This window comes from Calypte anna, chromosome 3 (assembly GCF_003957555.1).
Source record: "Calypte anna isolate BGI_N300 chromosome 3, bCalAnn1_v1.p, whole genome shotgun sequence".
NCBI classification, from domain to species: domain Eukaryota; kingdom Metazoa; phylum Chordata; class Aves; order Apodiformes; family Trochilidae; genus Calypte; species Calypte anna.
In genome coordinates, this window is record NC_044246.1 from 56,865,125 (window position 1) to 56,883,165 (window position 18,041).

At 44.8% G+C, this 18,041-nt stretch overlaps 2 protein-coding genes across 3 annotated transcripts in view; both read left to right on the forward strand.

The window, feature by feature from the left end:
* The first annotated feature begins 11,503 nt into the window (after positions 1-11,503).
* Positions 11,504-14,384, forward strand: CITED2 (Cbp/p300 interacting transactivator with Glu/Asp rich carboxy-terminal domain 2). Its single transcript, XM_008494062.2, has 2 exons — positions 11,504-11,706; positions 12,324-14,384. The coding sequence occupies exon 2, from the start codon at positions 12,331-12,333 to the stop codon at positions 13,054-13,056; it is 726 nt and encodes a 241-aa protein (XP_008492284.1). The 5' UTR covers positions 11,504-11,706; positions 12,324-12,330; the 3' UTR covers positions 13,057-14,384.
* A 1,900-nt stretch (positions 14,385-16,284) lies between these two features.
* TXLNB (taxilin beta) overlaps positions 16,285-18,041 on the forward strand; it is a 48,835-nt gene continuing 47,078 nt past the window's right edge. Inside the window, exons 1-2 of one of the 2 annotated variants that reach the window (XM_030448700.1) lie at positions 16,427-16,464; positions 17,683-17,734. Coding sequence is in view for 1 of the 2 variants with exons in the window: in XM_030448699.1 (XP_030304559.1) it covers positions 16,395-16,464 (70 nt within the window). In the remaining variant the exon portion in view is untranslated. Of the gene's footprint in view, positions 16,465-17,682; positions 17,735-18,041 lie in introns of both variants that reach the window. The other variant, XM_030448699.1, reaches the window with a different exon arrangement.

Here is an 18,041-nt window from a genome sequence, read left to right on the forward strand (position 1 = left end):
TTCTAACCCCCACTCCAGGGTCAGGCACACCTCCCACTAGACCAGGTTGCTCTCAGTCCCTCCCAACCCACCTTTGAACACTTCCAAGGGAGGGGGCATCCACAGCTTCCTTGGGCAGCCTGTGCCAGTGTCTCACCAACCTCACATTAGAAAATTTCTTCCTTACATTGAACTTAAATCCACCCTCTTCCAGTTTAAAGCCATTACCCCATGTCTGACCACACCACCCTTGTAAAAAGTCCCTCTCCAGCCTTCCTGTAGAGTCCTTCATGTACTGCAAGGCCTCTGTAAGGTCTCCCTAGGGCCTTCAGGCTGAGCAATTCCAACTCCACATGTATTCACAGGAGAGGTGCTCCAGCCCTCTGACCATCTCCTCTGGACTCAATCCAACAGCTCCATGTCCTTCCTGTGTTGGGGTAGAGGTGCCAGGGATGAGTGAGGAGGCTGTGAGGTGGTTGGGAGAGTGAAGCCCTCAAAGGAAGGGAAGCCCTGACTCACTTAGATGGCAAGGTCGGTGTTCATGTGGAGCCTCTCCTGCAGTCTAAACAAAAATGTGAGAAACTCATGAGGGAGTAGGTGATGCCTGCTGGCCAGCCGGTATCAAATTTACTCACAAAAATGTGGGATCCCATGGATTAAAGTCAGCCCCAAGCTGGGATGTGGGTACTTGTATGTGTCCTTGCTGAGAAAGTAGGATTTCTCTATTTTATTTTATTTTTTAAGCTCTCAAGTGGCTGAGAGAATTGCTTCTGAAGAGATTGCTACTTGTACAAAAGCCATCAGCTTGCTGGATGGATTTAGTTTAGAATCCCTGTGGTAGCAGCACTGCAGTAAAACAGGCCTGAAAGTCACCTGCTTGTATGGGACACAGCTTCTGGGTCAAAAAAGAAAAATTTTGTGAAAAGAAAGTAGTCTTTGATGTTAGATCTTTGGATTTGGAGAAATTTTGTGAGGCAATAGCAAAATGCAGGGTAATGAGGAAGTAATTTACCCAGTCAAAAGACCTTGAGTGAAGATGGTTCACATAAGGCTGGTAAGGACAGTCAGCTGCCAGGAGAAGAGGTGGCAACATCCTGCCAGTCATGGATGCAAATCCAGTTAGGGGATAGCACATGGGGGCAGAGCAGGAATAATTGCTCAGTTCTCTTCACAGTATTTAAGTAGTGGGGTGATTCAAGGATCAATACGAACAGCAGCATTGTTTAACATACTTATTGAGTCCCTGTTAGAAAGGCAGGATATGCATGAGTGGTGTGTAAGACAAGGCTGGTGGAGCATGAGGCACCTCAGTAAGCCTTGACAATGGTAAGAAACTGAGTAATGTGTCATCAGAGGGAACGTGGTCTAGATCAGTGCAGAGTAATGCAACTCGGAAGGAATGATTTAAACTTCTGGTATACACAGATGGATTCTGATGAATTGCACCTTTTAAATGAAAAGATTGAGGCATCAGTGTGGATGGCTTAATGAAGATGTCTGCTCAGTGTGCTGCAGTGGTCAAACCCAGAAAATACAAAAATGGATGACAGAAAATATTGTAATATGATAATACAAGACATTGAAAGAAAGTTTCAGTTAGCCAGCCTTAGAGGGATGCAGAAGAGAAACCTGTCCACAGCATAAACCAAATGACCTTGTAGAGGTCAGTCCTGCCAAGTGCCTGTATCTCCCTGATCCTGATTACAGTGCATCCTAGGCTCTCAGAACCTTAACTGAGCAGAACGATGGCTTTAAAAGAAAGAGTGCAGGAAAGTTTGTACAATGAAGGATAAATTAGACATGGCATGTGGACATGCTTATGTACCTTGTTCAATAATAAGGAAAAATGCAAAAGGATATAGCTTATCATTTGCAGCATATAACTAATATGTAGAAAACTGTTCATAAACTATTACTAGGCTAAATTGATTTATTTACCACCAAAACAGAATATTAAACATACATTAAAAAAAAACCAAAAAACAAAAAAACCACAACTCTTTCAGCTTATGTAAATTGAGTCAGTCCATTAATTGCTGTAATCAGTAGAACTGATTATACAAGCCAGGAAGGTACCATTTCATCAGTTGTACAGAAAATAAAAACTACAAGGCTTCAACTTCCAGTATTCAAGACTAGGCAAGGTTAAGATTGAAATATCTCAGATTTATGTCTCCATCAGTGATGATATAACTGGTGAGTTGTTCTATATTAGAGATTTGTCATCTCAGCTGTACAGCCACAAGGGAATCCTTCCCCAGGTATAGCGTTGTTGAATGTCTGGTGCCTTATGAGTTCTTTAAAAGATGTGTTGGCACTGCTGGTAGATACTGAACTTGGTGTACCAGCAGGTTTTTCTGTGCTATGAATACCTATCTTCAGGCAAAATACGTAAGACTGAGTTTCAGATATCCTTTTAGCCATTTGTTCTTTCTGAAAACAAGTTCCCTTGTGCTGTACTAAAAAAAAATGAGCCAGGGATAGCTAGGCATAATACATAAGCAGCATTGAACCTTATATTATAGATAAAAATAGCATTAATCAGAGCTATACACTGAATTTAAGCCAGTATTAGTCACAGAGCTGTTTATTTTTCAAGCAACATAAATATTCTTGAGCAATCAACTAGACTTAAAAGCCTATACACAAAAGACAACTAATGAAATGTTCATAAAATGTTGCAGATTTTTGAAAAACCCGTAACTGAAAATAGAGTAGTGAATATTTCTCAAACTCTTAGAAGAGTAAAAGCTATATGTAAATATTTATTAGCAGTAAGAATCCTCTTCCTACCCTAGCATGGGACTAGCAAGGGTGACTGGAGGCAACTTCAGGAGGTAGAATGGTAGCCCAGCCTCAGATTTGGAGGAAATATTTGATGGAAGATCTTGAAGACAACTTCAGAAGTATGCAAGAGACCCACCACACATTCTTGCTATTGCTGAACACTTTCCATAGCAGAGCAAACTATAGGATATTTTTTTTATCGTTCACAGGCATTATAGTGAAGGAAGTTGTTGGATTTAACATTTTGTGCCTGAATAGAAATTGGTTATTGAGATGTCAGATTCTGGAGGGAAGAAAGAGGCTGTGGATGCAGTTATGCAAAGAAACTCTTGTTGAAGTACATAACCTCACTGAGTTGGGTAATTTATTGCTGGATGGCTGCCATTCACGTTGAGAGATTTGGTGTGGGGTGTTGCATGTAGCTTCAGGAAAAGGGCTATTTGGAAGAAAAATTGCCATGATCTTCATGGACAAGAGCAATGAGGATTGAAAGTTTACAGGGATAATTCATCCTGGAGCAGAAAGGGAGCAAGAGCCTCCAAAGAGTCTTGCAGAGCTAATTGGTAAGAGGCACTGGGAGTGGAATATTTAGGACACAGGAAAGGCAGAGAAGAGAGGGAGCATCTTGTTCTGTTGCTTTGGTAGGAATGGGCACTGCAAGGAACTGTTGCCAAGAGATTGTTGAAAGGGTTACCTTCTTTGTGAGGTGCCAGCGTGGACCTTGCTTCCATTTCAGTCAGCAATGATAATGACTATATCTACTGACACTGAGGTGGCCAGGGTCCCACTCATGATCTGAAATAAAAGCAGAAGACTAGGATAGCTTTAAAATCTCCTTTTGATACCAAATATTTGTGGCCACAGTAGTGATACTTATACATTCACATAAAATATCTTTGCTAGGCACTTTCGAGGAGAAGGGTAGGTATGAGTTTTTCCATTTTATAGAAAAGTTGAACAATGTTTGCGTGAGACCTTCAAACCAAAAAAAGGAATTTGTGTGTTAAAGTCTGAATTTCATGACTGCTGGAATTGTGAGAAAAACTGCTCTGGCTCCTAGCCTGTTGATGAGACTGCTACATAGGCTGTTAGAGGACTTGTTTTCCTTTCTGATTACATATCACCATTTAAATACATCAGCTTCTACTTTAAAAGGAAAAGAGTGCATGCTCAATTCTACACTAATTAGGTAATGTTGATATTATGCTCTGAAGCTGTAAAGTGCTAATTTATGTAAAAGCAAGTAGTAGTATTATTAGTGCTTGAGTATGATATCATCAGGATGATGCATAAGAACAGCAAAGTGTGAAAAAACACATACATCTGCTGTGCCTTCCTAAAAACAACTTAAACCAAAATTAATCAATTGAAAAAATCAGTGTATCATAATTTTACAGCATGCACAAAGATATGTGTGAATAGAAAGCAGGGTTTATGTTTATGTTTCCAAATAAGGGGCTACAAAACTTGAATTTTAAGTAGCAATATAAACTATTTATTCTTCAGGGGTCCAACTGACTTACTGTACGTATTTCAAAGCAAAACTTGCACTGAAGTACTGAAATCCAATCTGTTGTTTCTGAATCCTATGGTCCACGAAACAGCTATTCAGACAAATGGAAACAACGCTTGGTGGTGCCAACCAAAATGAAAGGCTGAGGGAAAACAGGATGTAATCCACATAGAAAGTGTGTAACTAATCTTGAGAGGGATAGCGGCAAGCCTCCTCTGCAGCAAGCACTCTGGAAGGCAGAAGGACAGACAGGCAACTTCTACACTGAGAATGGCCTGTCTGAGCAAGATCATCCCTTGCCACAGAGACCAAAGATAACATTTCAGTGTTCCAGAGAATGTTGATGTCAGCTACTGGACTGAGATGAGACCTAATTTGAAATACAAGGCCTCAAAATAGAGGCTTGCAATATAAGATGTTACAGGTTCTCAACTACAGAAATGCAATGAAAATCCTCTGAAAAGATGGGACTGGAATGATTCCCAGATCCTTCATACCTGTTAAAGGAAAACACACTGGAGAAGGTGTGCATAAAATAAGTTTCCTAAAATGCCGAACATGATGAGAAGGTTTTTTGCTAACAAATTCTCCTGAACCCACAGCATATTCATAAAGGCCTGGAATGAATGCTGCTGCCATTACCACACAGACACATTATAATTCTTTAATTTAGGAGAAAAACATAATCAAATCAAAGGAGAATGTAACTGAAGCTTCAACTGTCTGCTGACAATGTGTAACACGTGACCAACACCACAGCTACTTGTAACCCTTTATCATCATGATGAGAACTAAACTACTTCCCTATTCATTAAAATAAAATTCAAAGTGGCAAGGATGCTGGAGAAGCCTTTATGACCACAGTGATCATACTGAAGAGCTACTTTTCTGCACAGTACAAGATTGTTTCGGCACACACTTCTTTGTTGTACTCTGAACTCCTGTAGAATCCCACTGAAGTCAGGATTTCTCATGTAATCCAGAAAGATTGTGTTGCAAGGAGGCTGGGGGAGGGGGGAACCTTATCAGTCTCTACAACTACCTGAAAGGAGGTTGCAGATAGGTGGAGGTTGCCCTCCTTTCCCAAGTAGCAAGTGATAGAATGAGAGGAAATGGCCTTAAGTTGCATCAGGGGAGGTTTAAACTGGATATTAGGAAAAAATTATTTCTGAGAGGTCAAGCATTGGAACAGGAAGCCCAGGGAAGTAGTGGAGTCACTGTCCCTGAAAGTATTTAAAAGATGTGTATACATGGCATGTATGTGGTGGACTTGGCACTGTTAGGTTAATAGTTGGATTCTATGATCTTAAGGGTCTTTTCCAACTTAAATGAATCTGTGAGTCTGTATGATACCATTAAGTCCAATAAACATGTCCAAAGTATTTGCTTACCCAAATCTAAATTGAGGTTCAGTACAACAACAGAACATTTCTCTTACATAACCATTAATTTTACTAATATTTTCTTTATGTTTGAAATATTGGAACTGCAAAGGGAGAAGGTGGACTTAATGAAATAACATAATTACCTTTTAGATTATTATTAAATTCCAGGGTAGTCACAAAGCTCCATGCCTCAAGTGGACCGTTGTGCTGTAAAGATGTGACCACCTGGTAATCCAGTCCCAGCCACAGACTGTTGATGGATTTAAGGTGTGTCAATTTGATCAGTTTGATGGTTTGAGAAGTTAAGATTTTGTCAACTTTACTCATTTTGATAACTGTCTTGCTTCCTGCACAGCCTCACTGATTTAAAACAGACACAAGAGAGTAGGGTACTGTGTGAAATGATCTGCCTGAAAAAGGTGACTGTTAATTATGTGTATAAATGTACCCTGGATTGAGGCCTATATTTGTAATAATAAATCTCTTTTTTTCCTGTTTTTTTTTTTCTCCAGCATTCCAATTCATTCTAATAATAAGCTTCAATTATTTGGTGGACTTCAAATAAATTACTTGTCAACTACCAGTTCAAATAATTACAGAATATAGGCAATGAACACTTTGGGTGTAATCATCCAGGTCTAATACATACTTAGAAGTATGTACTCTGCTTTCTAATCATTTTTAATTAAATAAAACATTTCATTCTACCTGAATTTTTTTACAAAGTCTTTGTTGACCCAAAACAGTATTATTATTACTTGGCTCAGGCCCCAAACGGAATAAAATTTTGTTCATACAGCCTAGCTTTCCTTCTCTGTGCTCTATTTGGAGCTGGTGTCATTTGGTTTGCTGTAGAAGCTACTACTATTTTCTCAAAGGCACCTGAACATTGTCCCTTTTGTTATTTCTGGTTCCACTTACACTCAAAAGTAAAGAGTAATGAAAAAGTCCATTATGGGGTTCTGTGTGCCAGAATACAAATGGAGTGATACTTGACTAATGATTTACTTACATGTGTTTATTTTGTATGTTTACATCCTCTTGAACCTCTTCAAAACAATAATGTCCTTAAGAAGCATTCACATTTTTTTACAGTCACTTTTTCAAAGAAAATACCTAGCAGCAAAAATGACACTTGAGGAAGAACCTCCGTTGTTGCAATCACACATGCTTGAAGCCCTGTGCTGAGAACAGTAAAACAATGGAGCCTGTCACCCTTCCCAAGCTATTCTCACACAAATAAAACGATGCAGATGAAGGGTGAAAATCCACATTCATTATTGCTGAAATAAAATATAGTGGCATGTTACTATCTTGAACCATCTAAACAAACAGGAAGAGGTGGGTGAGGAGAGAGTACCACAATTTGCATACCCCACGTCCCTTGGTTTAGAACACTACTTTGATGTGTACAGCATTTGTACATCACCAGCAAGGGATGTAAGCACATGAAAACCTCTAACATACCCCCAAAATGCTTCAGGAAGTTCCTTGCTCTGGTTAACTCTTTCCTTCACATAAGGATTCATTGCTAACAAACACACTGGTAGTCCATTCTCAGCAGAGTAACTGTGTCAGATCAGCACAGGGTTTCACCTTGAGGAACCTGGAAAATTAAAAATGAGTCCTGTAGCATAGGTTCTGTCTCTCTACATTTTCTCCCACTGTCCCACACCAGCCAGCTGTGAGGAACACAGTACAGATTTGCTTTGACATCACTCCAGTAACTCCATGTAACATATGCCACCACTGAAAGAACTCCCCATCTCTTCCATTCTTACCTCTATGTCAGGTGCACTGCCTGCATCAGCAGGAATGAAGATTGTTGAGATGGGTGGACAGATGCTCAGCTCTGGAGAACATCTGGACAGGGACAAGAGAGGGGAGCTGTGACATCTTCAGGAAGCTTGTGCCTGGCACAGAACTAATCGAAGCAGGTCAATCCTGTGTTTTCTGCCCTTTTTGGTGCTGTTCAAAGAGCTATATTTGATAAGGGAACTCCATCTCACCTGGATACTTAAGAGGATCTCATGCCCAAACCCATCTTGTGTCCACTATTTCACCCCACAAACCATGTAAGAATAATAGGTCTCTCTGTAAAGCATGTCAGAAAATGGAACTCCCTCCAAGTTGAAAACACTGTTTTCACTCCACAGGTAAAAAACCCCACTGTCCTTCTCACAAAGGGAATTCCAGGGAAAAAAGTGTACACTGAAAGACCAAAACAAATTTCTCTGCTTCCTGGGTGCTCATCTGAAACAAACGTGTCATGTTCATTGTTTTTCCTTAGGGTGGGCATTGAAACCAAAATCAACCATCCAGATCAGTGCTAGTAAAACAAAGATTTGGGAACCTCCTGCACCACAGTTTCCTCTTCCCTCCCAAGTACCAGGTGCCCCCAGGAAGGGTGGGATTGAAGGAAGTTCTAAGGAGGTCAGAAGCAAAAGCCGCCAGAAAATTATGGCTTGTCTTCTCAATAGAAGACCTTAATCGTTTCCAGAGAAAGGGCATTTCTTACAGGATATCACTCTAATATAAAATTTCCTATCAGATAACCCTAGCAGATGTCCTGAACTAGGTTTTCCTGACTTCTTTGTGTCAGCATGGTGGGGGGAAACACATAGAAACTCACCTCCAGGGTGATACTGGAGAAACAAGCCACAGAGATTTAGGGATTATATTTTCAGAGTCGCAAAAAAGGACTTAAAAGTTCCAGTGCCCCCTGAAATCCATTACTCTGTATATAGTATTCCTGTGAAATACCCCTGAAACTATGAGTATTCAGCCAGCTTGAGCATTTCCAGTAAATATCTGAAAAAACACCGTCTGGGATTCTTCTTTTTTATTTTCCATTCCTTCCTTTCACTGCACTCTGCAGATGTTCCAGTCTGGAAGAAGTGAGCAAGGCTGCATCCGCAACTAGGCTAAGTATCTGCCTGGCCTTCCAATCCATGATGTTAATACCCAACAGAGGATCCATCTTTTCCCTACTTTTCCATTGTCTTTTTTGACATTTCTCAGTGATTCTTCCTCCATGGGCAGAGCAGTCACATTCTGCTTTCAACTCTATTTGGATTCTTCACTAAGGAGCGACTCTGTGAAACCTGCTGCTTTCATTCCTGCCCCTGACCATCTTGGCGTTCTCCCAATGTGCAGTGCCCTGCTTTCTTGCTGTTTGACTGAAGAAGCAATTCAGGTATGCAGAAGACTTTGAGGAATATGAGTGCAAAGATTTCTTTAAATAACTGGCTCAGATCATGAAGAGGCAAAAATATGAGTTTCGGGGCTTCCTGCTAGCTCTGTGGTGATGGGTTTATGCTTTGTCCTACATTCCCTTAAGCTGCCCATCACCAGTCTTCCAGCCATTTCCTGGAAAGCAACCAACTGATTGTGTTCCAACTTTGCTATGGCCATAAACAGTGAAAAAACTTGGCTCATCTGGCACTGCTCTGCTGAGCCTTATCTGGACCCCACTGCAACCCTCAATGAAGAGAGCTCCATTCTGCCTAATTCTTTGTGTGAGGGCTGTAAATACCTAAAGATATGTTTTGTATGAGTGAGGTATAATGGAGGCTGTGACTTCCCTACTATTGCTTCTGGGTAGCCTCATGCCAATTCTCCATAACTCACTTTGGCAAGCTGGCAGCTTCCAGAATCTAAAAGCCAAAAATAGGAAAGGGCATTTGCTGGGCGGTGTTACAATGTGTACTTGGCTTTAAAAAGGATCTCATACTTAAGGCAGTGGAGAGCAAAAGGTATACCAGTATCACCATGGATATGTGACATTAAACAAACCACTTGTCATGATACACAGCTGACTTCTTGCCAAATGGAACAGGATCTTCTTATTATTCATTGTTTTGCCCTGTAAAACCTGCACAACCATGAGAAGGAAAAATATCCAGAAAAGTATTGTCACTTTTCTGACTATCCTCAGCCAGACTGGAGGTCCTGATTCAACAGCTCCCAGATGTCCACCTACTCATATATTTGAAGACCAAAACTTGAAACCATGGTGGGCACCCTACTTAATCACTTCAGGAAAGGGAGCTCCAGGATGAGGCCACTTCCTCACAGTAGCTGACACTTGCAAAGCTTCCTGTCCTCCCAGGGATTTCATTCCACCCCTGATGTCCCTCACAGCTAGGTGTCAGCAGGGTATTTTTTGGCCACTTGTATGCACCCACCCATTTCTGCCTCCCCTCACAGTTTTGTTAAGGATAGTACTGGCCACACCGAGAATTACCTTTCTCTCATCCTCCACACCTTGCTGCACAGGGAACACAGCTCTGTCTCCATCCCAGATGGAATCGAGGTGAAGCTAATGCTCCTTTTGGTTTCACCTTCATAGTTCACTGTGGACAGCTAAGAGCCTAGCCCACCCAAACAGGGGGAAGAGGGCTTGCACATGAACAGCATCTTGAAGCATCCTGTTTGCCCATGTCTGTGTCTTCCCAGGGAGGACCTGGACGCTCTTGCGTCCTTGTGGAGTGCGTGGAGCTGGAACCCCAGCTCAGCCTACATGATGGCAGCGCTGGCCTCAAGTGACAAGCACACAATTCTTTGTGTCTGGGGGCAGGGGGAAGGTGGTCCTGACTGCCGCTGCCCCCCTCAGTGTGCCTGTGAGCAGCTGCAAGGGGGAAAGCAGATAGGGGGAGAAGAAAGCCAAAAGGCACAATTGAAAATAGGCCACCACTCAGCACTTCCCTGCACAGGCCTTCCCCAAGGGTCCCTCGGTGCTTCCCTGGTACTTCAGCACAGCCACCCTTCACAGAGGAGCTGGTGGATCTGGAGCAGGAGACAAGAGCAGCGGCCTCAGGGGCTCTGCACAAGCATGGGGGGTGCTGTGTGGGCGCTGCCAGACACGGGACAGTGATAGGGAACTTGCCTAGCCAGAGCCATCGTGTTTGCAGAGCATGTACCCACCCGTGTCCCACGTTCTATTCTTTGCCATTCCAAGAACAATAATAAATAATTCTAATAAACCCACCAAGCCGGCCAAGGCCAAGAGTGGGTGGGCACCTGGCCAGCATGCCCCAGCTGGCTGTGGGACAAACACAAGGGATGGAGGTAGGGGGTCGGGGAGGAATGTGCCGGCACTCCCTTACACACAGTGTCTGCGAAAAAAAAAAAAAGCGGATCTCGGACCTCTCCTGTGGCAGAGGGACCGGCCCCGGGGACGGCCACGCGGGTCGGGGGGACTGAGGCCGGGGGCGCCGTGCACATGCACCGCGGCGAGGCCGGAGGGGGGGACCCCGCCCTGCCTGGGAAGCACCACAGGAGAGCCCACCTCCACGCGTGTCCGCGGCCGCCGGGCTACGGTCCCACGAATGGCGGGGGCAAGAGGAAGCCCGGCGGTGCCCGACTTTGGGGCCAGCCGGGGAGGCGGGCAGCGCCCTCCACTGTGGCCGTGCCGGAGGCGGGTGATGGGCGGCGGGGTGCGCGGGGTACCGCTGCCTGCTGCCCCGCCGCCCAGCCCCGCTTTGTTCCCGGGGGTAGGGGAGCTGGGAGAAGCGCGGAACCAGGGGCTCAATGACCCGATAGCCCCCGTGTAGCCCAGCCGGAGGCGTGTGTGCATGGGGGTGCCTGGGCACTCCCCAGGCCCGCCTGACCCTTCCCGCACCTCCCCCTGCGCGCCTGTGCGCCTGTGCGCGCCGGGTGCTGGGGTGGGTGGTTTTTTTTTTCTTTTCTTTCTTTTTTTTTTTTTTTTTTTTTTTTTTTTTTTTTTTTTTTTTTTTTTTTTCCTTCCCCTCGCTTGCTCCAGGTTTTACTTCTGGTTGCCTGTAAGGGTTTTGCTCCTCCCTTCTGAAATCCTATATTAGCTGTGGCCAAAGCTGGGTAAGAAACACAGCTCATTGTTGGCAAGTGCTGATGAGCCTCGCAGAGGAGTGAAAAACAGCTCTGGGGCTGCGGCAGCGATCACAGCACCGTCACGTAAGCGGCGAGGCGAGAGAGAGCCGGGGAAGCCCTCCCTATGCTGGGTGACTTTTACTGACTGATTTCACCGCCACCTTTGAAGCAAAAGAAGAAAGAAACCGGGAGGTGAGTGCGGCGGTTCTCGTAGCTGGTGCCGGGTGTCCCTTTTGTGTGCAACAGGAAAAATGGGACTGTTTAAACACGCGAGGAAAGGTGTTTCTCAGCTGCCTGGCTTTACCTCCTTATCCGTGCGTTCCTATATTTTTACCAGAATAATTAGGACTTAATTCCAAAAGTTGCTGACAGCGGTTAGGTGGGACTTCCTAATTCTTTGCTCAGTCCCCGCAAGTTAGCGAGAGCGCCGTGGAAATCCGCTGCCTTCCCTGGCGAAGCCGGGGGGCTCGGGCGCCTTTTGAACGTGCGGGGAGGAGGCGGCTGTTGCCGTATGCAACACTTTCCGCTGATAGGTATGCACAAGTTGGAGTGGGAAGGCGTGTTGCTCGCCGGATTAGCGGAGGGGACGGGGATTTTCGTACCGTAGGCTCCTCTTGTATTTTCCCCTTTGTACTCCGCGGTGGGAGATTTTTTTTTTTTTTTTTCCCTGCCTCCCGAGAAAAGGGAGGACGGCAGGACCTGCGAAGTCGTTTCTCCCAGGGCCGGGCAAGATGCAGCCGGTCCGGGAGAGGGTGGCTGGATGTCCGAGGGTCTTGTTTTTCTAATGTGTTCCCACACTAACTTTCCAGGTGGGCAATGGCAGACCACATGATGGCCATGAACCACGGGCGATTCCCCGACGGATCCGGCGGGCTTCACCACCACCCCGCGCATCGGATGGGCATGGGGCAGTTTCCCACCCCCCATCACCACCACCAGCAGCAGCAGGCGCCGCAGCAGCACGCCTTCAGCGCCCTGATGGGCGACCATATACATTACGGAGCTGGGAATATGAACGCGAGCAGCGGGGTGAGGCACGCCATGGGGCCGGGCAGCGTGAGCGGAGGGCACCCGGCCGGCAGCATGCCGCCCCCCGCCCGCTTCAGCGGCTCCCAGTTCCTGGCCCCCCCAGTCGCCAGCCCGGGAGGGCAGCTGAGCGCCAGCATGCAGCTCCAGAAGCTGAACAACCAGTACTTCAGCCACCACCCCTACCCCCACAGCCACTACATGCCGGACTTGCACCCCGGCAGCCACCAGCTGAACGGCAGCAGCCAGCAGCAGCATTTCAGGGACTGCAACCCCAAGCACGGCGGCGGCGGAGGCAGCGGCTTACCGCCCGCCGTCCCCCACGTCCCCGCGGCAATGCTGCCGCCCAATGTCATAGACACTGACTTCATCGACGAGGAGGTCCTCATGTCCTTAGTCATCGAAATGGGGCTGGATCGCATCAAGGAGCTTCCCGAGCTGTGGTTGGGACAGAACGAGTTTGACTTCATGACAGACTTCGTTTGCAAACAGCAGCCCAGCAGGGTGAGCTGCTGATTCATTTAAAACAAACAAAGGACTTTCTATCGGTGCGAATGAAAACATTCCCCTAGACACGGTGTCTCACTTTTCAGGGCTTGAAAAGGTGAGAATCTGGAAAGCAGAGTCAACTATGCCCTAGTATAATTATTTTTTTTGTCCCCTTCTTAAGTCGCTGCCACGTTTTGTTTTGAGTTTTTCTTTTTTTGTTTGTTTCTGTTTTTTCTTTGTAGCTTTTGAGATTCACATCCCCTCCCATAGTAATAGTTTCCAGCCAACTCTGCTTTTTTATATTGGTCGCCCCACCTCCCCCTCCTCACGCTCTTATTTTCCTTGCAGTAACGTGCCCATAATTCCCACAGTGCTGAACTGTTAGATATTAATCTTGGCAAATTGCTTAATCTTGTGGAATTTGTAAACGATGATTTCCAATGACTTGAACTGCATTCAAATTCTGAGTGAAGAGGGAGAAAAATTGCATTGGTTGGTTGCATGAACTTTGAAGGGCAGATACTACTGCACAGATGCTGCCATCTTGCTTAATTTCTAACTATGCATTGCAGTGCAGACTAATAATTTTTTTTTTCTTTTTTTAATATGCTAAACTGGAAGCTTAACAGATATGGGCCAAACCTTTCCAGATCAGGAAAAGTAATACTGTTACTTAAAAGTCTGCTACCCATTTCCCTTCCCCCATATGTACAGACAATAATATGGTGTGGATGGAATGTTGACTAGTGGCAACCATTTCACAGATATTTTTTTTTTTATTATTATTATTTTGTTTCTGTCTTTGGCATTTTGACACTGTGCTAATATAGTTTATTCAGTACATGAAAAGATACTACTGTGTTGAAAGCTTTTCAGGAAATTTTGACAGTATTTTTGTACAAAACATTTTTTTGAGAAAATATTGTTAATTTATTCTATTTTAATTTGCCAATGTCAATAAAAGGTTAAGAAATGCTTTAGTTTTTCTAGAAGTCATTTACCAGTATTTTTCTTCAAAACTCTTCCCCACTGTCCCTGGTAAGTAGAACATCTATCTGTACAACCGTGTTGGTGTGCAAAAAGACATTCCAAAATAGAAAGTACCCTACACCCATATATATTTCATGGTGAACTCAGTAGGTGAGCGGGACTTGAACATACTTGCAGCATAAAGCCTCATACGTAACATTGTAATATGCCTGTCAGTGTGGTTTTATGGAAATAAAGTTGCCGAGGCGCAACTTCTTTGTGACTTGCCAACATACTTGCTTTAAATGTAGTTGTCCAGAGTTATGATGCATAAAGTATTTATTATATTTATCTATTAAACTTGTAATTTTATAAATCTGCTTTCATTTATATAGTAGACTTTGTTCTTTTGTATATTTATTATCTCGCTTGGAAGTGCTGTGTAAAAAGATCAAGTGCTTAACAAGCAAGTATTTGTAACTTGGGAAGGGAGGGTGGTGAGTGTCCTCCTGTCCCTCTCACATCACATAGTTAACACGGGAGATCCAGGCCCGCATGGCACCAGAACTGTGTTTCTTTTCTAGTGCTTTGGAAGAAGAAGGAATATATATCCCCAAAATATTCCATCTTGGGACGTCTCTGAGCCCTCTCTCCCAGAAACTGCTACCGACTAAAGCCATCGAGACAAACCCATATAGATCTGCTTTACAGATTTGGGAGAAAAATGCCCATTATTATGAAGGCAACTGACATCTTGCTCCTTCTGTGCCAACTGTTGCAGCCTTCTGCCCGTACTCAGCCTTTGGCAAAGCCCCTGTGTAAGTTACTTCTTCAGTGAGGACTGCCAGATCAGGACTCTTAATAATATATGTCATCTCCCTTAGCCTCACTTTCCGAGTTCAATACAGGAGTGATACCACTGTCCTTTTTGCATCCTTCTTCATCCTTGTCTTCTGAATTTACTAGGAAGGAAAACAGCATGGTGGATGTAGTTAAATTCTAAACCTGGGCACATAAAGGGAGGATATCACCACGCAATGGGAGTGTAAATAGCAGTGGTTTGGCCAAGCTGGGAAATTAAACTGATTGCTATTGCTAAAATTGTCCCAGCTGGTGAGAAAAGTGATACTTGGCCTTATTTGCCTTGCAGACATGAGGCAGCTAATATGTTTTACGAGTGTAAAAAAAATATCGTTTGTATTAAAAGTATTAGCAAAGCTAGAAAGACTGAAGTCTTTTGGGAAAACCTGACAATGAAATGCTCTCTGAGACAACTCTCAGCACCTAGGAATTAAACACACAACTGTTTTCAGCCAGTGATCGCTCATGTTTTGTGGCAGCAAATTTAACATCAAATGGCAGTGAATTATAACTTACCAACTGGCCAATAATGTAAAAGAGTGTTTAGAACAATACAGCTGTAGCTTTAAGAGCCATTGCCCAACTTGCCACTATATACATCCTTTTTTCCATTTTAAGTCTGTTTGATCCACACATGTTGCATTGCCCTCTTCAGCTGGAGTTTGAGAGGGTGATTTTTCTGATTAAAGTCAACTTCTTAAAAACAGACTATCAAATTATGTGCATACCAAATTGGATAGCTGTTTAAAGCCTCCACAGTCTCTAGAAACAAAAGGAAATACTCTTGCTTCCTTCAACGGTAAACACTTTTGCTTCATGAAGTTGGTTAAACGACAGATTTTTCACAGTTGAGACATCACTACTTAAGACTGTCAACATTAAATCCTTCCATATAAGCTTTTCCAAGAATAGGCAGTTTCAGGGGCATGCTGGTAGAGTCTATTTGCATATGACTCCTTGTAAAACTCCTGAGAGCTGCTGCCTCTAAACAACAGCAGCTACTGAAAGCACTGGCTTTGGGCAAGGCACCGTCAAGGATTTTTACGATTACTTAAAAGTAGACCCTGGGGAAATGTGCAAAACAATCACATTGCCTACCTTGTCCTTTAATTTCTAATGAAGAGTCAGATCCCAGTGGACAGCACAACTATGTATTTTCTTATTCATGATAACATCCACCAAGCAATATTGGGGGCCTGACCCTCATCTTTCCTACATAAACCCCTTGGCAACACTCCCACTGGCTTCCACAGCTGAAGCTGTAACAGGGCTTCAAGTCGATCCTTTCTAGCCTCCACAGCGTTTAGATATACACTTTAGTAATTTATTATTTGAGTGCAGCCGTTGTGTAAAACACGGACTGACCCAGTTTTCCAGCTCCCTCCAGATCCCCGCAAAGGACGTTCCCGTCTTGTGTCCCATTAAGTTGCTCTCGGTACGGAAACTTGACCTCTGTACTTTGGCTGCTTTTCAAGAACTTCCACCGAGGTACATGAGATCTGCTCCTCTCTAAGCCACCGCCAGAAATAGACGCGATGCTTTATTTGGAAGGGAGATCAGCCTTAAGCCGCCCCGCCACGGAAGACGCACTCGGTGGAAAATTAGGTGCCGATTAACGCGTTTTTACCCCGGGAATTAGGTATTCACGTGTGGCCGCCGTGCCGGGCGGCCGAAGGGGAGGAGCAGCTATCCCCTGACCGCCGGGGCTCCGCTGAGGCACCAGAGGCGTCGTGTGGTCCGGCCCGGCCCGGTCCTGCGCAGGTCCCGGCGCGGCTGCAGCATCCACCTGCCAGGGGCGGCCGGCGGCACCAGGGCGCCCCCGTGCGGCCGCCCGCTCTCCCTGCAGCCGGGCTCCGCGCAGCAGCCCCCGGGAGCGGGGGGCGAGGGCACCGGCGGGGGCCGGAGCCACCCGCATGGGAGACAGCGAGCTCGGCCCGGTTGGGCTGTGCGGGAGGGAGAAGGAAAGCCCACGGTGAAAAGGAGCCGGCAGTCTGCCCCTCCGGATCAGCGGGACCCCTTCCTGACACCCGACGGCAGGGCAGGCACTGCGGCCCCAAGGGCGTGGGGCCTCCCAAAATCTGGCGGCGTGGGTTTTGGAGAACAAGCGAACGAACCTTGTGAAGGCATCATGCCTGTTGGTCTCAGGTTTTATGTAAAAAGAAAAAAAAAAAGTTACATAAACGAGGATTATCCCCTGCTTATCTTGTCTTGCTAGGGGGATTGGAAAATTCCAACATCTGGATTTGCAGAGTTCTTTTCATTTGTTTCTTTTTTTTTACTTTCTGTTATTTTTTTGTCTTTTCCTTTTTTTCTCCCAGGAGATGTTTTCCATGCTTCAGCTCTGCTAGAGAAGTTGGATATGATGCCCCACGGATCACTGGCGTTTAGCCAAAGGCTGTGGCATGTGTCTGTGGAGCCACACTGTAATACTTCTTCAGGGCATGTATAGCTTCTGCATCAAGCTCTTGCTATAGGAGCTGTCCTGTTCCTATCCTGCTCCTCTTGCCCTCTGCCTCCACTCCTTCCTATATCTGGAGCTCAGAAGGGCTTCATGTGTGAGCTAGTACCCAGGGGAGCAATACACTCCATGTATTAGACACCTCAGCAAAAGCAGGGTGGGCATAGGCATGGGTGGGAGGGAAATTAAGTCATAAAATGCAGTTCTTGTCACTGACCCTATAGCTATCCTTTTTAAAGCCTTCATTTCTTCCAAAATATTCGCTGCAGGGGCTACAGCAGACAGGAATAAGAAATGCCAGTGTTACGGATCTGGGCTGCACACACCGACCTTAACCTGATCTATTTCTGTATCATCACTCACAGGGATAGCAGTGTGAACAAGGACTAAGTAACATTGACAGGAGCTGTTTAAATGGTAAGACAAATTATTTTTTCAGTAGGCAAAAATATTTGTCAGATAACACTGAATGTGCAATAAAACTAAGACGAGGAATCAAAGGAATTTGGAACCCAAGGCAGCAGCATTTTCTCAGGGTTTCATGTATTCTAAGTGCATCATTTTGTCAGTACAGAGGAGGTGTTTTACATAGTTTTTGAAAATGTATGTACACATTTCAATATGGTGCCACTATTGTGCTCATGAACAAGATAAAGCTGAGTCTCATTAGCTGCAACAGTAACGAGATTCATCAAATGACTGAACACTGTTGTAGTAGGTTCTC